This window comes from Manihot esculenta, chromosome 6 (assembly GCF_001659605.2).
Source record: "Manihot esculenta cultivar AM560-2 chromosome 6, M.esculenta_v8, whole genome shotgun sequence".
Taxonomy (NCBI): domain Eukaryota; kingdom Viridiplantae; phylum Streptophyta; class Magnoliopsida; order Malpighiales; family Euphorbiaceae; genus Manihot; species Manihot esculenta.
In genome coordinates, this window is record NC_035166.2 from 25,189,431 (window position 1) to 25,211,706 (window position 22,276).

General features: G+C 42.8%; 1 protein-coding gene across 4 annotated transcripts; it reads right to left on the reverse strand.

Annotated features, from left to right (window-relative positions):
* Positions 1 to 13,334: 13,334 nt before the first annotated feature.
* On the reverse strand, positions 13,335 to 17,836 carry LOC110618007 (F-box/LRR-repeat protein At5g63520). Of its 4 annotated transcripts, none has more exons than XM_021760999.2 (10): positions 17,585 to 17,836; positions 17,282 to 17,392; positions 17,101 to 17,193; positions 16,877 to 17,005; positions 16,505 to 16,606; positions 16,382 to 16,421; positions 15,533 to 15,688; positions 14,956 to 15,137; positions 14,522 to 14,640; positions 13,335 to 14,116 (listed from the first exon to the last, which is right to left on the reverse strand). In XM_021760999.2, exons 1-10 carry the CDS (start codon positions 17,795 to 17,797, stop codon positions 13,663 to 13,665), a joined length of 1,599 nt encoding a protein of 532 aa, XP_021616691.1. In that variant the 5' UTR covers positions 17,798 to 17,836; the 3' UTR covers positions 13,335 to 13,662. The 4 variants fall into 4 exon arrangements, with proteins under 4 accessions (XP_021616691.1, XP_021616690.1, XP_043813413.1 ...); XM_021760998.1 differs by having other exon boundaries at positions 16,505 to 16,609; XM_043957478.1 differs by lacking the exons at positions 17,101 to 17,193; positions 17,282 to 17,392 and having other exon boundaries at positions 16,505 to 16,609; positions 17,585 to 17,833.
* Positions 17,837 to 22,276: the final 4,440 nt, after the last annotated feature.

The window sequence follows — 22,276 nt, forward strand, 5'->3', positions numbered from 1 at the left end:
CATCCTCCAAAGATCTTCGTGAGTCGTCAGCATGCCAATCAAGCAGAGGAAAGAGAAAATATAATAGTCATAACACTCTAATAGACAAATATATAGATCCAAACATTTGTTCATGGTATGGTCACAAGTGATGTTTTTCAAATCAACAAACTAATAGTTGTTTGGAATAAGGTTTTGCTAACCATATATTTGTCGGATATCATTCCACAAAAATTTCTGATTTTGGAAATGCGACAATTGCTCCTCAACCTGATTGGCAACGTTTGTGGGAGATTCGATGCGAATTGGAAGCTTATTGTGGCTACCATGAGTTGCCTATTTCAAAAGCTACATCGGCAGACATGGCTCGCAATACATGTAAAGATGTTAAGAAACTCAAAGATCAACTACTTAAGGAAATTAGGCTTATGGAAATGAGGCTGGATAAATATCATGCTGAACAAAGTGAATTTCCAAGTGTATACGACGATAGTTAGTTATTGTAATACCCGGCTAGAATCCGGCACCGGAATGCCTATTGTCTGGTGGACTCCGGGGTGTTGGGATTCTATATAAGGGGAGGAGTTATGTTTTCTAAGTGTTATGATGTGTTTTCTGGGTTTACAGTGTGATAGTTTTGAGTTGAAATGAACCAAGGCAGAGGAGCCAAGTTCGGCCGCCGAAGGTAAGTTCGGCCGCCGAAAGTGCCCAATGTTCGGCTTCCGAAGGTACGTTCGGCCCCCGAATGTTGCATGCCTTTGACTACGCCCTGGCAGGTATAGCAAAGTCCAGGAGCCTTTGACTACGCCCTGGCAGGTATATAGTAAAGTTCAGGAGCCTTTGACTACGCCCTGGCAATGGTAAGTACACAGGTGTTATATACACATATATCTATATATGACAGGAAGACCAGGTGCTCGAGTCTACGCCCTGGCACAGAGTTACTGGGACTATGTGGTGACAGGTTTACTCGTGATGTGGCTTGTCTGTGATATGGTGCATTCCATGAGATCATATTTTACTGAGATGTTTTACTGTTCTACTCACTGGGCTATAGAGCTCATCCCACTCCCTTAACCCCAGTTTTGCAGGTTCAGTGTACAGTGTACAGGGACAGTCCAGCAGAGTACAGGAAAAGTAAAGAGATCTGTAATAGCTTAGAGTGGACATGTAATATTAAAGAGATGTAATAGTTGTTGCTTGACCTAGTGATGTATGTTTTGTACATGATCTGTATATGTATATATGTTTTCCTGTATGTGAAAACCAGGCTTAACAGGTATGAGTTAACCCATCTAGAGCAAGCTCTAGTCAGGGATACAGAGTACAGAGTACATGAGTACAGAGTACAGAGATAGTGCATGCACAGGTTAAGCCTTGGTTCAGAAAAGAGTTTTATTTTCACAGAAAATGTATGATCATGTATGAGGTTTACAGGTACACAGAGAGTATAGCAGGCTTGCTACGGGTTCTGGCGGCCTTAAGCCGACCTGAATCCTAGCGCCGGTGACGGTCCATTTTGGGGTCGTTACAGTTATCATATTCCAGCAATTTCAACATACACGATAATGACCTGTCTGATTATAGTGACAATGATTGTGGCGATTTTACAAAATATTTGCCACATTGTCTACCAAAATGTTGTTGAAATGTCTACATACATTTATCGTGTTATGTTGTAACAGCCCGGACGTGATCCCCGGCACTGTTACCGCTCACGGCCCTGGGCTATCCCTCGCCTGGCCTCTTGCCACCTCGGGCTTTCCACTGGCGTCGTGAGCAGCTCTTAACATCCCTTCACCCTCACGGGTTCCGGGCAGGATTTGTCCCCTTGGGTTCTCGTCAAACGCATCCTTCCCCAAGTGGATTTGGCCCAAATTTCCCTTAGAAAATTAGGTCGCCTCCCCCACTGCTCGAACCCTTGACCTCCCACTTTAAGGGAATAGTCTGGTGAGAGTGAGTACCAATTGTTCCAATGGATTCGGCCGCCGAACCCCCTTGTGGAGGCAGCATTCGGCTGCCGAAGCTTGCCCCCGAAAGAAGACTTTCGGATCTGTCTGGGAGGTTCGGCCGCCGAAGGTGCCGCCGAACCTGCCTGACTTTCGGCTCTGGAGGGACTTTCGGCCGCCGAACCTGCCGCCGAAAGTGCCCTGTTCAGCCATTTCTTGCATATTTTTATGTGATGTTTTCATGATGTTATAGGGGGTTTTTGGGGAGTATATTAGAGTTATGTTTATGTATGTTTGGTCCCTCATTGGAGTCCACCTGTGTAGGTTCGGACCCGAGGAACCGAGGACCCCAGCAGTGAGCCAGCTGCTACACAGTTTGTCAGAGCTAGCCAGAGGTGAGTGGAATAAACTTTAAGTTTTAAAATAAATGAAATATGAATTTTGAGCATGACGCATGCATCATGAATGCCATGAGATATAGTAGGTTGCTTGCATTAGTATTCACGAATATGTTGCATTGCATTTATGATGTTGATGTGGATTGGTCATTGGATGATCCTTTAGTCCTCATATGATATGATGATGTTATGGCATGATATGGTATGAAAGTCCAGGTTGTACCCATTCTACGTCCCTGGCACGATGTAAGAGGAAGTCCAGGTTGTACCCATTCTACGTCCCTGGCACAGTTGGACTGTATGATATGTTATGTTAAGGGAAAGACCGGTTGTACCCATTCTACGTCCCGGCACAGTTGGACTATGTAGAGGACTATTGGTGACAATACCATCCGAGATGTGATTTGTTGTGATGTGTTGCATTACATAATGGCATGAAATTTTAATATATGTTTTCTCTATTCTGCTCACTGGGCTTTGTAGCTCACCCCTCTCCCCTAACCCCAGGTGTGCAGGTACAGGGTAGACCAGGAGGTTAGCCAGAGATATGAAGTGTGTATGTAATAGTTAGTTTGTGGACATGACAGTTGTATTATGATGTAATGTAAGAGATTTCAGTATATTATAGTTATGTTATGTGTAATGATATTGAGGATTAGATATTGTGCTTGACATTATGTATTGAGGTATCCCTTTTATTACATGATCAAAATGTTTTATAATGTTATGGAAGCCAACTCATCTCTTGATGTATTTGCCCATTGAGGCATTGTTGAGGTCCCACAGAGGGATCATAATTATGATTATGACTATGTACAGTATATGTTCAGGTTGAGTTGGATGTTTGATTTTATGTATTTTCTTGATCATGTATGGGATTAAACAGGTTTCCAGGATGTATGTTTGGCTTGCTACGGGTCCCGGCGGCCTTAAGTCGACCCGGATCCTAGCGCCGGTAGCGGTCCGATTTTCGGGTCGTTACAGAATGGTATCAGAGCCCTAGGTTCATATGGTCGGACCTAGAGTGTCAGGCTCATAGAGGTTATAGAAGGTCAAGCACAATAGGAAAGGTCATGTCCACTAGGATAGGATGTGGAGTCCTGTCTTACATGATGATGTGAAATGCCATGATTATATACATGTGCATTGATGCTATGATATGCTATGATATGTTTATGTGATGAGGGTTCATGTGTGCCCACATGAACCATATGATGCTAATGCTTGCTTGATGTGTACTGTTTTTCAGAAAACAGGATGAGGGGAACTCGTCGATCTGCACGATTGACTGGAGTGCCACATGAGGATGAGGGCACGAGCGCCCGTCCTCCTACATTGCCTAGGGCAATGTCTTGTAGAGCCAACAGAGAAAGAGTGTCAAGGGACCCTAGAAGGTCTTTTGATGCTAGCAGAAGGGGGACTGATAGAGGAGGAAGTTCTTCAGACGTGAGGGAGGTTATGGAAGAGGATCTGAGGAGGGATGGGAACCTGGATGTGAGCATGGAGGAAGAAGGGACAGGGGAGTCTCAGGGAGGCGTTTAGGCCTCGGGGTATGGTTTTCCACCCCACTATCCACCCTTCCCACAGGGTTCAGGGCATCCGATGGGAGGTACATCGGATTTTTCCAGCTTTAACCCTTACCCTACCTACATGCCTTATCCACCTTTCTATCCACCTTACCCACAGTACCCAACTTATCCACCCTCACCCTTCTATCCAAACCCGGCAAACCCCACCTCAGGGAATGCTGCACCTCCACCTCCACCACCTACAGAACTAGCAGCCCCAGTTACTCAACCTCCTAGACCTAGCTCAGCTGATGGGAGCAAGGTAAAGATGACAGATTACCTCAAGCTAGATGCTCCCAAATACAAGTCAGGGGATGACCCCTTTGAGTATCTGAGAGTGGTGAAGACAATAACTGATGAGCTAGGGGCAAGTGACAGCAGGGCCATTCAGATGGCAGGGTTCACTTTAAAGTGTAAGAAGGCACGGGAATGGTTCAAGTGTTATGTGGACCCGAGACTAGACGGTATGACATGGGAAGAATTTGCGAATGAGTTCGCTGGATGGGCTTTTCCAGACAGTTCTAGAGAACTGAAGATGATTGAGTTTGAGCAACTGAGGCAGTCAGAGCACATGGGTGTAGAGGAGTTCACGGATAAATTCTTAGAGCTATTGCCTTTTTCAGGGCAAGCTCTAGATACAGATACGAAGAAAGCCAAGAGGTATGTTATGAAGCTGCATTCCAGGTACTCCTCGTTGATTCAGTCAGTTGAGAGAGAAAGTTTCCACACTGTGGTGGATATGGCTCGAAGAATGGAAGCAAGTGCTATAGTTGAGGGGTCAGTGAAGCAGTCAGTGACCCAGTCTTCAGGGGTTAAGACCCCAGGCAGAGGAGGACCAGGGTTCTCTTCTCAGAGCTCAGGTAAGAAGAGGTGGGATAACACCACTAGGAAGTCGAAGAAGAATAAGTTTTGGAACAAGTTGAAATCCGGTCTGGGTTTTGGCGGTGGCTCGAGCTCAGGCTCAGATGGTACAGAATGCCAGAGATGTGGAAGACCACACAGGGGAGTGTGTCGAGCTGGGACTAACACATGTTTTAGATGTGGACAGGAGGGACACATGGCTCGGGATTGTCCTAGAGCACCTTTTATGGGCCAGCCCCAGCAGACAGCTTCTGGTAGTGTGGCACAGCCAGCAGTTCCAGCCACAGCTCAGGGCAGTGGCAGAGGTAGAGGGAGAGGGGCAGCCTCTTCTTCTGGTTCCCGAGGTGAAGGTCCATCAGCTCCAGCCAGGATCTTCACCATGACTCAGCAGGAGGCTAACACATCCAACACCGTGGTGTCAGGTAATCTCGTCATTGGGTGTTCTGATGTGTATGCATTAATGGACCCAGGTGCATCTCATTCATTTATTGCTCCGAGAGCCGTTGAGAGGTTGGGTCTGATAGTCTCTGGGTTAGAGTGTCCCCTATGGGTCAGTGGACCCAAGTGTGACCCGTCAGTGGCAGTGTCAGTCTGCCAGTACAGTCCAGTTTTTGTTGAGGGAAGATGCCTCTCCGCCGACCTTGTGGTTCTAGATTTGACAGACTTTGACGTCATTCTAGGGATGGATTGGCTATCTACCCATGGTGCTACCTTGGACTGCAGGGACAAGGTAGTCAGGTTCAGAGATCAGAACGGGTCAGAGGTCGTCTTCAGAGGAGACAAGAGGGGTACGCCTAGAGGTCTGATATCAGCTCTTCAGGCTCGTAGGTTGCTTAGGAAGGGATGTCAGGGGTACTTAGCTCATGTGAGAGAGCTAGACAGTCAGGTCAGGGAGCCGGCCTCGGTGCCAGTTGTCAGAGAGTTTCAGGATGTTTTTCCGGATGAGCTTCCAGGTTTACCACCTGCTAGGGAGATAGAGTTCGAGATAGAGTTGGTGCCTGGAACTAGACCGATCTCTATCCCTCCCTACAGGATGGCTCCAGCCGAGTTGAAGGAGTTGAAAGAGCAGTTGCAAGAGCTGGTAGAGAAGGGTTTCATCCGACAGAGCACCTCACCTTGGGGTGCACCAGTCTTGTTTGTCAGAAAGAAGAATGGATCCCTTAGGCTTTGTATCGACTACAGGCAGTTGAACAAAGTCACTACCAAGAATAGGTACCCTCTGCCAAGGATCGATGATCTATTCGACCAGCTAGCAGGAGCGGGTTGTTTCTCCAAAATAGATCTGAGATCGGGGTACCATCAGCTAAGGATAAGGGAGGAGGATGTGCCGAAGACAGCTTTCAGGACCAGATATGGGCATTTTGAGTTCCTTGTAATGCCGTTCGGGTTAACCAATGCCCCTACAGCATTCATGGATCTCATGAACAGAGTGTTTAGTCAATACCTGGATCACTTCGTTATTGTCTTCATAGATGATATCTTAGTGTATTCCAGGAATGCAGAGGAGCATGCCCATCATCTGCGGTTGGTCTTGCAGACTTTGAGGGAACATGGCTTGTATGCCAAGTTCTCTAAATGTGAGTTCTGGCTGAGGAGCATTTCGTTCTTGGGGCATGTAGTGTCAGAGAATGGGATTGAGGTGGACCCCAAGAAGACAGAAACTGTGGCTAACTGGCCTAGACCCACTTCAGTGTCAGAGATTAGAAGTTTCTTGGGTTTGGCAGGTTACTACAGGAGGTTCGTTCAGGACTTCTCAAAGATAGCAGCTCCTCTGACCAGACTAACCAGGAAGAATCAGAAGTTTCTATGGACCGACCAGTGCGAAGAGAGTTTTGAAGAGCTTAAGAAGAGGTTGACTTCAGCACCAGTTTTAGCTCTGCCATCTAGTGAGGAGGACTTTACAGTCTTTTGTGATGCATCCCGTGTGGGACTGGGTTGTGTACTAATGCAGAATGAGAAGGTGATTGCTTATGCTTCTAGGCAGCTAAAGAAGCATGAGTTGAATTACTCCACACATGACCTTGAGATGGCAGCAGTAATCTTTGCACTCAAGATGTGGAGGCACTACCTCTATGGGGTAAAATGTGAGATCTTTACAGATCATAAGAGCCTGCAGTACATCTTGAGTCAAAGAGATCTGAATCTGAGACAGAGGAGATGGGTAGAGCTGCTGAGTGACTATGATTGCAAGATTCAGTATCATCCGGGTAAGGCGAATGTCGTGGCAGACGCCCTAAGCCGGAAGTCACTAGGCAGTTTATCCCACATATCGGCAGAGAGGAGACCAGTGGTGAAGGAGTTTTACAAGCTTATTGAGGAAGGTCTACAGATGGAGTTGTCTGGTACAGGTGCCTTGGTGGCCCAGATGAGAGTAGCACCCGTGTTTCTGGAGCAGGTGGCTCAGAAACAGCATGAGGACCCGGAGTTAGTGAAGATTGCCAGGACTGTTCAGTCAGGCAATGGTAGTGAGTTCAGATTTGACAGCAAGGGGATCCTCCGCTATGGGAGCAGACTATGTATACCAGATGACATTGGGCTAAAAGGAGACATTATGAGAGAAGCTCATAATGCGAGATACAGCGTTCACCCCGGAGCCACCAAGATGTATCAAGATCTAAAGAAGGTTTATTGGTGGCCAGCTATGAAGAAAGAAGTGGCACAGTTTGTGTCCGCCTGCGAAGTATGTCAGAGGGTGAAGCTGGAACATCAGAAGCCAGCTGGAATGCTTAACCCGCTACCTATTCCAGAGTGGAAATGGGAGAATATAGCTATGGACTTCGTAGTGGGGTTACCGGCGGCGTCCAACAGGGTGGACTCCATATGGGTGATTGTGGACAGACTCACCAAATCTGCTCACTTCATTCCTGTCAGGAGTGGCTACTCTGTGGACAAGTTGGCGCAGGTATATGTGGATGAGATCGTCAGGCTGCATGGGGTTCCTGTTTCGATAGTGTCAGATAGAGGGCCCCAGTTTACCTCCAGGTTTTGGCAGAGTCTGCAGAACGCCATGGGTACCAGGTTGGATTTCAGTACTGCCTTCCACCCCCAGACTGATGGACAGTTAGAAAGGACCATCCAAACTATCGAGGATATGCTTAGAATGTGTGTGCTGGATTTTGGCGGTTCTTGGAGGCAGCATCTACCTTTGGTGGAGTTTGCCTACAACAACAGCCATCATGCTAGCATCGGGATGGCTCCATATGAAGCTTTATATGGGATGAAGTGCAGGTCACTTGTTTGCTGGGAGGAAGTTGGAGAAAAGGCCTTGGCAGGGCTTGAGCTGGTAGAGATTACCAGCAGGGTGGTACCCATAATCAGAGAGAGAATCAAAACTGCTGCCAGCAGACAGAAGAGCTATGCAGACGTCCGCAGGAGACAGTTAGAGTTTCAGAAGGGGGATCTGGTATTGCTCAAGGTGTCTCCAATGAAGGGAGTGGTTCGCTTCGGGAAGAAAAGTAAACTAGCCCCACGATACATCGGACCCTTTGAAGTCTTGCAAAAGATTGGGAATGTGTCGTACAAGCTGGATTTACCTGCTTCAATGGAAAGAATCCATCCGGTTTTCCATGTTTCCATGTTGAGGAAGTTTGTGTCAGATCCGAGCAAGGTTCTTAGTGAGCCTGATGTGGAGGTCCAAGAGGATCTCACCTATGTTGAACAGCCAATACGGATCCTAGACACCCAGATCAGAAAGTTAAGAAACAAGGAAATCCCGATGGTGAAAGTCCTGTGGAACCACCACAACTTGGAAGAATGCACTTGGGAGACACGGGAGTCCATGCTCCAGCAATACCCTTATCTTTTCTGAGGTTAGATCTCTATGTGTTTATGTGCTATGTATGTATGTTATGTTGTTTTGCTATGCATGTACTAGTTGAGGAACATTCAGGGACGAATGTTCTTAAGGGGGGGAGAATGTAATACCCGGCTAGACTCCGGTATCGGAATTCCTACCGTTTTGTGGAATCCCGAATGTCGGAAACCTCTAGAAGGGTAAAAGTATGTTTTTATGATATGTTTTCATGTTTTTAATAATTTTAAGTATGTTTTTAAATGAGTTTTTGCATGAAAAGTCCTTGGAGGAAAACCCAGGTTCGGCCGCCGAAAGTCAAGTTCGGCCGCCGAAAGTCAAGTTCGGCCGCCGAAAGTCAAGTTCGGCCGCCGAACATGCATGCGTTTTGGAGGCACGTTAGGCCCCCGAAAGCATGAGTTAGGGAAGTCCAGTTTCGGCCGCCGAGAGTCAAGTTCGGCCGCCGAACATTGCATGGATGAGGAAGCGCGTTCGGCCCCCGAACGTGGCCTGGCCAGCCACCTATAAAAGGGGCACTTAGCCGAAATGGGCGAGTTTTCTCCCATTTTCGGCCACAGCAAGCTTCCGACCTTCCCTTTGCAACTCTTGTGTTCTTCCTCCAAATCTCTTCCATTTTTCTTGAGTTTTAAACTCACATTTCAAGTTTTGAGCATTTAAACCAAGTTTTGGAGCTTTGGGAACTCAGGAGCTCATTTTCGTGGATCTCCAAGTTTAGGTCGTCTCCCTCTCGATCTTCAAGAGGTAAGAGCCGATCTTAAGCTCCTTATGTGTTTTAAATAAGTTTTATGCAAGATCTATGGGTAGAAAGGCATGTTAGGTTATATGTTGAGTTATGGGTTAATATTAATGTTTTGAACAATGTGTGTTGATTGTGTGTGTTTAAAGTGTTGTAGTTGGGGTATATGACTGTTTGAGACCCCTAGGAACTTGTATGCATGTTTTGGTTGAGATTTATGCATGATTTGAGGTTTTGGGAGGCAAGGGGTTCATGTGAACCAAGTTTCTGCCCTTCTGGCAGAAACCAGGTTCGGCCGCCGAAGGGAGTTTCGGCCGCCGAACCCCCTTGTGGAGGCAGCATTCGGCTGCCGAAGCTTGCCCCCGAAAGAAGACTTTCGGATCTGTCTGGGAGGTTCGGCCGCCGAAGGTGCCGCCGAACCTGCCTGACTTTCGGCTCTGGAGGGACTTTCGGCCGCCGAACCTGCCGCCGAAAGTGCCCTGTTCAGCCATTTCTTGCATATTTTTATGTGATATTTTCATGATGTTATAGGGGGTTTTTGGGGAGTATATTAGAGTTATGTTTATGTATGTTTGGTCCCTCATTGGAGTCCACCTGTGTAGGTTCGGACCCGAGGAACCGAGGACCCCAGCAGTGAGCCAGCTGCTACACAGTTTGTCAGAGCTAGCCAGAGGTGAGTGGAATAAACTTTAAGTTTTAAAATAAATGAAATATGAATTTTGAGCATGACGCATGCATCATGAATGCCATGAGATATAGTAGGTTGCTTGCATTAGTATTCACGAATATGTTGCATTGCATTTATGATGTTGATGTGGATTGGTCATTGGATGATCCTTTAGTCCTCATATGATATGATGATGTTATGGCATGATATGGTATGGAAGTCCAGGTTGTACCCATTCTACGTCCCTAGCACGATGTAAGAGGAAGTCCAGGTTGTACCCATTCTATGTCCCTGGCACAGTTGGACTGTATGATATGTTATGTTAAGGGAAAGACCGGTTGTACCCATTCTACGTCCCGGCACAGTTGGACTATGTAGAGGACTATTGGTGACAATACCATCCGAGATGTGATTTGTTGTGATGTGTTGCATTACATAATGGCATGAAATTTTAATATATGTTTTCTCTATTCTGCTCACTGGGCTTTGTAGCTCACCTCTCTCCCCTAACCCCAGGTGTGCAGGTACAGGGTAGACCAGGAGGTTAGCCAGAGATATGAAGTGTGTATGTAATAGTTAGTTTGTGGACATGACAGTTGTATTATGATGTAATGTAAGAGATTTCAGTATATTATAGTTATGTTATGTGTAATGATATTGAGGATTAGATATTGTGCTTGACATTATGTATTGAGGTATCCCTTTTATTACATGATCAAAATGTTTTATAATGTTATGGAAGCCAACTCATCTCTTGATGTATTTGCCCATTGAGGCATTGTTGAGGTCCCACAGAGGGATCATAATTATGATTATGACTATGTACAGTATATGTTCAGGTTGAGTTGGATGTTTGATTTTATGTATTTTCTTGATCATGTATGGGATTAAACAGGTTTCCAGGATGTATGTTTGGCTTGCTACGGGTCCCGGCGGCCTTAAGTCGACCCGGATCCTAGCACCGGTAGCGGTCCGATTTTCGGGTCGTTACAGCCGAGAACCAACATTGGATTACGCTCTGGGAATCAAGGCACCGACGGATTGTCGCAAGCAATACTATGACCCAGCCGTTATATTACCATTCCAGTATATGGAATGGTACAGAATGATTGCACGTTGGTGGGTGTCTCAAAAGGGTGCATCAATCGGCGCTATGGTAATGGCGAGTCACTATGATTTATGTATTAATTATATAAATATTTACATTACTTAACTTTTGGGATAGATATCTTAATAAATATATTTTGCAGGAGGATGGTCTGGAGAACTGCCGCTTATGGGCGAGTCAAGTTCGTCACCCAACAGTAGACAAGATTGGAAATGCGGTTAATTCAATGTTTCATGCACTTCGTTTGTTCGATCGCATTTCCCAAATACCACCTCCACAGCCGGCGCCACCTTCCCAACCGCTTCCAGATGATGTACATGACGCACCCTCCTCCTCCAGGAATCCTCCACGACATCGTCGCCACACTACCAGGCCATCAAGGGAGATGGAGATTCCACGGCCTACGCTAAACCCTGGTGTAATGCAGATACCATCACCGGTTGCATTCCATCCATACGGCTCATATACAGAATTGGGCTAATCTTCACAAATGCCCACTTATGGAGACGATTTTCAGAGTCAGTATACAGGATGGACAGCAAGGCCTCCTTCTATGCCTTTTCAGTCATTTACTCTAACTCCTTCCAATTACGATCAGACTGCAGGGAAAGGCATGACTAGCTCGTCGTTCGACTTCTTCTCCCCTGCGCAACCACATACTCCATCAGAGTCTGTTATTCCAGCATTCCCTCGACAATCATTGGATGATCCCTCAAGCCGACTTAGCTTGTTTTCTTCGGATTTTCCTGAGTTATTTTCTGCAACCCCTTATTTAGGAGATTTCGGCTTTGCAACTCAGGATCCAGTTGTTCGGGAGAGTTCAAGACCTCAATCTCAACCTCCTGATTTAAATATATCTATGGCTGACGATGATGTTGGAAATTCTCAAGAGGCTTAACAGGAGCCATCATTTGACGGGCGTCGGTACAACACAAAACGCTCTGATGAGAGGAGACCACGACATTGTGGCACGGACGGTCATTTACATGGTCATCGTTAGACATTATTGAGAATATTAATTTGAATTTTTGTATAATTAAATTTAATTGTTATTAATTTTATTCTTATTTTTTAAATTAAATTTAGTTATATCATTACTAAATTCATTATTTTTTTCATTATAAATTATTAATTTTATTTAAACATTAATAAAAAGTCTGTACATTTATTATAGTTTTAGTTTTAATATATACAAATCCCATAATATGAAATTATTATTTATAATATATTAAAATAATAATATATAATATTTTTAATTTATAAATATATTATTAATAATAATATATTTTCGAAGATTTCATATGGGTTGGAGTTAAGATTTGTCATGGTGCTTATTTGAGAGGCGCTAAGGCCGCCAGGACTTGCTCTAGCGCTTCTTTGAGAGGCGTCAGGGCCTTCTGCCCACACTTGGCGCCTTTCAAAGAGACGTCAGGACCGTCAGGCCATGCTTGGCGCCTCTTTGATAGACGCTAAGACTTCATCTAGCGCCTTTCAAAGAGGTGCCAGGCGCTCTGGCAGGCGAACTCCAAATTGGCAATTAATATTTTTCAAATTCCAAATCCGCAAATAAGACTTCTCCCGCCCCTAAATTTACAAAAAAAACCCTTTACTTTACTGAAAATCTAATTTGCATCTATGGGAGGGCTCCACCACACTACCTGCTTTGAAAAGCGTTTTTTAGCTTTGAAACTTGATTGCCAAATGGGCCTTGCATACTATGGCTAAAATTTTTCTTTTCCTTTTTTCTTGAAAAATTGAATTAGGTTATTCGAATTTAACCTTCTAATTTGTTTGAATTAAATCGCGGCATGAGAAATAGACCAGGAGCTTGAGTTTTTTTTTTTTTTTTTTTCCAAAGATATTTATGTTTAGAGCGGTGAACTTGAAAACTGCCAAAGTTAAATCATAAGGGGCGAACTAAACTCATGAATGCAACTTTATTTATGTCATATTTATAGATATAAGAAAGTTAAAAATTGACTTAATCCGGATTTTTAAAAATTCTGTTTAATACAAAAAAATATTTAATAGAATTATTTATAAAGATAAAAATTATATTTCGTGTGTATATATAAATCAAAAAATACAAATTTATTAACATCACCTTATATTGTTATTATGGTCTGTGGCCGGACTGGGCACAAAATGTAAAGCCCACACCTTGTACTTTACAGCACTGGGCCCAATCTTAATGTTGGGCCGCGCATTATTGGTGAAATCTGTTTGCGATTGAAATATAGCACTTTAGCAAGCGAGATTTTTCAGAAATACAAAGACTTTTAACGTACTAACAATTCTATCAAACCATACTACATTGTTCCATATAAGTCGAACCTCATTAAATACATAGGTGATCTCTACTAAGATCCTACCATAAATAACTGGACAAAAGCTCATCTTAACATTCCAATCTGTTTATTCCATGCATTCCCACACCACCGAGAATTTACTTACAAGACAGTTTAAGACGCTCACTACAGCTTTAAGAAAATGGAGATTAAAGAAAGAAGCATCATCAGCTACTCATAATTGACTCATCCCTGATTCCTTTCCATCCGTCTGGGACGCACAATCATGCACCGGATCTAATGTTCCATAGATGCTGGCGTATACGATAGCACCAGATATACTGTGCTAAATACATGCACAAGACGTGTAGTGCTTTCTTCTTGCCTTCCATGTGCATTCAAGATTGAAATGCCACGGCCTATTTCCCCACCACAATATATTCCTGCCAATGGGACCCCAGGAAAATTCTCCAATATTGGGGAACTATCAACATTCGGCCGCCCAAAAAATGATTCACCACGGCCACGACAAGCAAAAACAAAACCTCCAATGCATTCCTTCTTACATTCATTAGCAACACTTAATGGATGAAGGCCTCTTTTAGAATTCCAATCTACCTTCAGGTCTCTCAGATGAATAGAAACATTATTGCAAGAAGATAACGCAATGTTTGGATCTGAATGATAAAATTGGAAATAGTCTGCAGTTCTGATGCCAGAACCATAAACAAAAAGGTATTCTTCATCTACTCTGTTGAAAAAGCAAAACCTCCAAATGTTATTCTTAAATTGGGGAGGAATGGAAGTTAAAAAGACCATACGGAACTTGTGCTCATCTATAACAATAGAACATGATTTTCAGAATAATAAAAAAATGAAATACTTAGAATAGGACTGCCAGTGAGTAGTTTTTTTTTGTCAAAGGCAGCAAGTAGTTTAACCAGTACCAAAACTAATTTATAAATACTTTGCGCAATGATATCCTAATGTTGTTGGTTTTACTACTGCATGTACAGCACAAGAAATACATAATTTATCAAACAGCCGTTGGATGCAGCAAAATTCTTTGGAATTAATATCGCATTTCGAGTGCATGGCAAGTATTTAGAAGAAAAATTAGCCCCAAGAAAGAGGGGAGAATAGTTCAATGTCTCACCCCATGACTCCATGGAAAGCCAAGGATGACATCGACCTTGGCTTCTCTCTCTCAATAGAGTATTTTCTGTGTTTTGAGACCCCAATATACAGATCAGCACCTCCAATGCGATTTTCCAACTGCCAAAAAATTTTGCTTCAGAAATATTAGTACAATAAAAGGGCAAAGGGTTAGCAGCCAATAGATATGATGCTCCCTTTAATATCCAAGGAAATAAATTACAATGTTTTCTTGGGAAAACACTACTTTAAAATTCAGAGTAAAATGCAGCTTAAAAATTTTGAAGTCAAAAAAATTTGACGTGTCAATCATTTATAGGAATAGTCCATCATTGTTAAGAGTCACTTGTGTGTTTATGAAATACTCACTTTCAACAAGGAAAAGGCATTCAAGGCAAGAAAACCCAAAGCAAACTTATTAAAACACTAGCACACCTCATCATTAATATCATTTAGAATCCTCTGACCATCAAAAATCTCATGTTCCCCTTCTCGTTTGGCAGTCAGCCAAGTAGTACAATCACGACCATTCACTCTAACAGAAGCTGCTTTGTACCTTGGACCTATTGCAGAAACGCCATTTGATAATGCAGCATGGAATTGAATATCCCCTATTCCTGTTTACAAAGCAAATTAGAACATGTGTATGATATATTTAAAAAAAGTGTTAACACTAGAAAAAAAATGAGTATGCCAGTTGTTGCATCATCAGCTTCAGTTGCAAATAGGGGTGAAGCCAATTGTAGGGGCAAAAGATAAAATTAGCCATGGAAACTTTTTTATATGGTTGGGGCTAGGCTGACTCAAATTAAGCGGTATTAATGCCTATTTAAGTTAAATTGAGTTGGGGTTAGATAAAAAGTTTCCAATTTTTGAGATACCATACCCATAATCTTCTTTTTTAAATATATATACAATTTTTCAAACTTCAAACAGGCCATGCAGTTCCACCCCAGTTTCAGGAAAAGAAAGAAGAATGAAATGGTTGCTACTCAAAAAAATAGGCAGCTACCATGAGCTTTTTCTCTATCCCTTGCAAACACAAGAGCAACAGCATCAGAAAAATATTTCGTGCTCTCACAGACATTTTTTGATTCCATGCCACTTCTGTACAAAAATTCGGTCTTCTCGTCACCAGCAATAACAGTTTCCTTCAACATGGCATAATCTGCAACACATTATGAACTTGAAGTAAGTGCACAAGCTAGCCGCATGATATGATCTGCAAAGCACAAGATATTGTGAACTCAAACTAAATGTCAAAGCAGTTAGACAGACATTCCAGCAAAACTTTCAACATGTAGGCCAAGAAATAAGCGAGTTCCAAATTTATTAATTATAAAGGTATATTTTCAGAGGAGACCTCATCGCTAGGTTCACTTCAAGCCCCTTCACATAACCAAAAAAGCATAACTGAGTCAAAACTCTCTGAAACAAGATGTAAGTTGTATTGAATCTAAAATCTATAATAAGTGGTGAGTCCATATTCACCCGCCTAACAGTCAATCATAAAACAGAAAACATAAGGGATCTACTTTATCAATAAGTATCATAAAACAGACCTGCCTCGCAAACTCCAAAATAACAAAATAAATAATTAATAAACATAGAATTAAAATGAAAAAGAAAACAAAATTTCTTATGCAGTTATGTTATGATGTTTGGAGTTTGAAAAGGTGTGAATCCTTCAAGCAACCAAGTCATACATTTGCATTATTGATTTCTTCGATTGTTTGGGATATCAAATGCAAAAGTTACTTCTTTTGTTTGCCATATTCTCTACAGATAAAACATTAAATTTATTTTTCTACAAGTTAAATCAAACATGAGAAAGAAGAAAGCCATAACGAGAAAATCTCACCCAGTTTCTCAATGATAGGTTTCAGGTCAATATCTCCCCCCTGCAGCAGTAGCCCACATTTTATCAAGGGCTGCAATCGGAGATATAAAAAGATGTGATAAAAAGTGGGAAAATGCCACTTACTCCAAACATGATGATTGCAACAGGCGATGTGCAACCTGAAGCCAAAATTGTGTAGTTCCTAATATCCACCACAAGGTCATCAGCCATTGATACTCGAGGTGCCTGCTGACAGTGAAAAAGGTCGAGGTTAGTTTGCTATATTCAGAGTGCATAACAAGCACCTAAGCTCCCGAGCTACTAAAACAATAAGGAACCTAAGCATGGGTATTCAAAGATTGATAGAGATCGTGGTAATTCACCATCCATTTTCTAGAGAAACCATCAAGATGATCTTTCGTGAACTTTCAATAACAAAAACCACAATCTAAAGAATCAAGACTTTTAAGCATAGAAGCTGTAATCAGAATTAGTTTAATAGTAGAAGTTTGTTACCTTTGTCCGCCTTAACAGAGGGATGGCCTCAACTTTCAGTCCAGGTACAGAGCCCACAGTCAAAAGGATACCAGAATTGGCATCCAAACGCTCATCATCGCAATCGCTACAACAATATCCTCCTATGACCTACAAATTTAGTTATTAGGGGAAAATCAGTGTTCTGTTTAATCAACTTTCCCACAAGCATACACACGCGTATTTACACAAAAATAACAATAAACCTCTCTGAACTCGTTGGTACGAGCATCTCGTCCCATGGCTCCACTGGCCCAGGTAACGATAAGAGGAGTCCTGGAACCCATTTTCCCTGATAGCTGAAACACAAAGATGAACAAACTATGTCTGAGGGCTGCAAATGCAATACCCAAAAACAGCAGAGCACTGAGGCATGATAATGCATACCAAATCAAAAGCTTTCTGCATGCAGAAGCTATAGCCAAAACCATTTGCAATGGCAAAATGTGGCCGAATGGGCTCCGAGAGAACTTTATCAAGAACCTCTTGAACAGCAATCTGTTGATTAAAAATTATTCAAATGATGCCTTTGAAAAATAGAAATGCAGTGGTACATGCCAAAATTTCTAATCAAACGGGAACCATTATTCATATAAACTGAAGATAATCAGTCACAATTAGAGAGAACTAAACATTTTTAATGAAAATGAACCACGGGATAGGATTTGGCTAGGGAAAAATTAGACTCACTTCAAGGGAAGGGTTGAGAGAGATGGCAGAGGCAAGCTTTGGACGAGAGAGGATTCGATTGCAATTCTGGTACCATAATTTGCTGACGCACGCCGCGGATGCGAGCGATGGGGCTGGTAATCTTCTCAGTATCTTTTCAAGTATGTCTTCGCTAAGCGAACCAAACCCTGATTTTGCTTCTTCGATAGGCTTTTTCTTCGTCTCCTCCTCCATTTCAGAGAAAGGCCAAGCTTGGTCGCTTAGGCTCAGGCGACGCATTTTAAATCAGTGAGAATTACTGTCAACTCCCTAAATTTTTTAAAAATTCATTAATTCATCCCATTAATCCAATTAAAACATTACATTTTATAAAAGAAAATCAAGCCATATACTGTTAGATGGTCCAATCAGAGTAAGAATGTAAGAAGAATAATTTTCTGCTTATGGTGAGAAAAGAAAACCAGTAATGAGTTTGAGAATTTGCTTGCCCTTTATTAATGAATAGCAGTAATATATATACTGCAGAAAAATAACAACTTCCCTACAAATAAGGATGAAAGCAAAACAAACAAGTAGTGCTAAATCAACAAAATCAAATAACAGAATCAAAGTAGAATCAAATAACAGCTATTTTAGGTAAGCAAGCTGCAGCAGTAACTCAGTCAAGATATTTGGAATTGATCTTCGGCAACCGACTGGATCTTCTTGGTCTATCATTACCTCCCCCTCGGACAGCAACCTTGTCCTCAAGGTTAATGTTAGGAAAATGTACTGTGAAGGACTGAGAATCTTCCCATGTAGCATCTTCCTCTTGAAGCTTTTTCCATTTGACTAGAAGTTGTTCAACAATTTTGGATCCTTTTTTAACCCAACGGGTATCAAGAACAGATTCAGGTTCCAAGAGCAATTCACCATCATCAGTCACAGGTGGCAGTTCATTGCTGAAAAGAGCAGCTTCTCCAATCTTCTTTTTTAAGAGAGATACGTGAAAAACTGGATGAATGCGAGAACCAGGGGGAAGCTGAAGCTTGTAAGCGACTGGTCCTATCTTCTCTTCAATCTGATATGGCCCATAAAATTTGCAAGCAAGCTTCGGATAAGTTCGAACAGACACAGAATGTTGGCGATAGGGATGAAGCTTCAAAAATACCCAATCACCAACTTCATACTGTATATCTCGTCTTTTTGAATCAGCATATTGTTTCATTCGATTTGTAGCAGCCGCAAGGTTGGATTTAAGTTGACTCAACAAGGCATCTCTAGAAAGGAGATTTTGATCAACTTCATGAACTGAACTGCTTCCTTCATGATAGAGGGGAATTGTTGGGGGCAATCTTCCATACAAGGCTTGGAAGGGAGTCATTCCCGTTGATATGTGGAAAGTTGTGTTGTACCAGAATTCTGCCCAAGGCAACAGAGAGAACCATTTGCGAGGTTGTTGGTACACAAAACTCCGGAGGTACTGTTCAATGCAATGGTTGACTACCTCAGATTGACCATCAGTCTGAGGGTGGTAAGCCGAACTCATTTTAAGCTGGGTTCCTGACATCTTAAAAAATTCACGCCAAAAGTGACTTACAAAGATGGGATCACGGTCACTGATGATTGTTCGTGGCATGCCATGCAATTTCACAATTCCGTCAACAAATTTTTCAGCTACCACCTTGGCCGAATATGGATGTGAAAGTGCTATAAAATGAGCAGATTTGCTCAATCTATCAACCACAACAAGGATAGAATTCTTACCATTCGAGGTGGGCAATCCATCGATGAAATCCATTGTGATATCATCCCAAATTTGGCAAGGAATCGGAAGTGGTTGTAGTAACCCAGCAGGTGACAAAGTTTCCATCTTAACTCGTTGACAAACTTCACAAGCCGCCACATAATTCTTGATAGTTGTATACATTGAGGGCCAATAAAATTGCTGAGCAATCCGCTTGTAGGTCCTTAGAACTCCGGAATGTCCCCCAAGACGAGAATCATGAAACTCATGTAGAAGTTGTGGAATAAGTGGGGAGTTTGGAGGCACAACAATGCGATTCTTATAACTCACCAGCCCATTTTGCCACCGATACGGATTGCCTGGAGTTGCTGTAGCTTCTTTGCCAATTTTAATCATGTAAGGATGAGCTTCAGCTTCTTTTTTTATTGTATTCCATAATGGAGACTGAGATACGAACAAAGCGTCCAAACTAGAACTGCCCGAAACCCGTGATAATGCATCTGCTGCATTATTCTCCTTTCCTAGTTTGTAGAGGATCTCGTAGTCATAACCAAGAAGCTTGGAAATCCATTTCTGTTGTTCAGGTGTCACCACCCGTTGTTCCAGCAAATGTTTGAGACTGCGTTGATCTGTGTGGATGATGAATTTCCGGCCGAGCAAATATGGTCTCCAAGTCTGAATGGCATGTATGATAGCTAACATCTCTTTAGCATAAATAGACCAAGAGCGTTTGCTATTGCCCAAAGCCCTGCTCATAAAAGCAATTGGTCTGCCTTGCTGGGATAACACCGCACCAATGCCGTCGCCTGAAGCGTCTGATTCAATAATAAATATTTCATCAAAATTTGGCATGGCAAGAATAGGTGTGGCTGTCATTGCAGATTTGAGCTGCTGGAAAGCTGAATCTGCTGCATCAGTCCACTGGAATTGCCCTTTTTTCAAAAGATTGGTGAGTGGCTGTGCTATAAGGCCATAATTGCGGACAAACTTCCGATAGTAACCTGTAAGACCTAAAAATCCACGTAACTCAGAAACATTAGTGGGTTTAGGCCAATTTACCATAGCTGAAATTTTATTTTGATCCACCTTCACCCCTTGAGGAGTGACAATATGTTCCAGATACTCTATCTCCTGTAACCCAAAAGCACATTTAGAGAGTTTGACTGTAAATTGGTGTTGTCTCAGGGTTTGAAGCACTGTATGGACATGTTCAAGGTGAGTGGTCCAACCTGGGCTGTAGATGAGAATATCATCGAAAAAGACCAAAACAAATTTGCGGAGGTAGGGACGAAAGATAGATTTCATAATTGCTTGAAAGGTTGATGGTGCATTACATAAGCCAAAGGGCATGACAAGATATTCGTAATGACCGTTATGAGTACGGAAAGCAGTTTTAGGAATATCTGCAGAATGAACCCGTACCTGGTGAAATCCCGCTCGAAGGTCTAGTTTGGTAAAATATTTTGGTCCGTGGAGTTCATCGAGCATATCATCGACAGTGGGGATTGGAAATCTGTCTTTGATGGTAACAGAGTTGAGTGCTCGGTAATCAGTGCAAAACCGCCAAGACCCATCTTTCTTTTTCACTAACAGAACAGGAGAAGAGAATGGGCTTGTACTTGACCTTATCAACCCGGAGTTCAACATGTCTTGTACCTGTTTCTCAATCTCAGCTTTCTGGAAATAGGCGTATCGGTAGGGCCTGATATTGACAGGTTCAGTGCCTTCTTTCAAATTGATGTGGTGCTCTATTTCTCTTGGTGGTGGTAACTGAGTTGGTTCCTTGAACAGGTCCTGATACTGGTCCAGTATTGATTGTAAGTCAGGGTGAATGAATTCTGAACCCTTACTGGAATCAATACAAATAGCAAATATTGAACTGCCATGTCGTGCTTCTTTAGAGATGGCTTGTAGAGATGTTGATTGAATAACTGGTGTCCGTAGGCCCTGCAATTTGTGAGTGTTGTTGTCCCATTGGAACTCCATAGTTAAGTTCTTCCAATTACATGCCACTGTTCCCAACCTTTCCAGCCATTGAATCCCTAGAACCACATCCAAACCCGTTATAGGCAAAGCAAACAAGGTGACTACAAAAGGTATACCTTGGAGGTGCAGCTGAACATCATTGAATTTGCCTTGGCATGCCAGTAATCCTCCATTCGCAACTTTAACGTCGCAGGGTTTGAACGGCTGTACTGGCAATTGTAACATGTCTGCTACCTTTGTATTGATGAAGTTATGTGTAGATCCACTGTCAATCAGTACAATCAGGGTGTAGGAACCAATTTTTGCTGCCACCCGCATTGTTTTGTGAGTTGCCCATCCAGAGAGTGCATGTAGGGATATTTCCGGTTGTTCTTCCATGGTTGCCTCGTCTTCATCACCCCCATCTAGAAGGAGAAGTTGGGGTCCCTTGCAACGATGTCCAGGAGTGAATTTCTCTTCACAATTAAAGCAGAGACCTTGGGCACGTTTCTTCTGCATCTCATCCCAAGTCAATCGGCGTATGGGTGTTTCTGTTTTTTTAACTGGGGAGGAGGTCGGTGATATAAAATTAGGACGGTGAATTTTTCTTTGCCGATTCAGCTGTTCATCTCTCATCCTGGCTAAACTGATTGCCTCTTTTAAAGTTTTTGGCTTAAACATACGGATTCCATCGGCGATTTCTGTTTTTAATCCGCCCATAAAAGTACCCACTAACACCTTTTGCGTCCACCCTTTAACCTTGTTTCCCAATCTTTCGAACTCCTTCTGATAATCTCGTAAGGAGCCTAGTTGGCGAATCTTTGACAGGGATTCGTCAAAGTCTTCGCAGTCCGTCGGACCAAACCTGGCCCACAGTTCATCGACAAAAATCTCCCAAGTAACCTCCTTGTTATCTTCTACTTTGTAAGTTCTGTGTAACCATTGCCACCATTCATTAGCTTCCCCTTGCATGTGATAGGAGGCTAATGAAACCTTCTCATTGTCTAGCGTGGCTTGAAAAT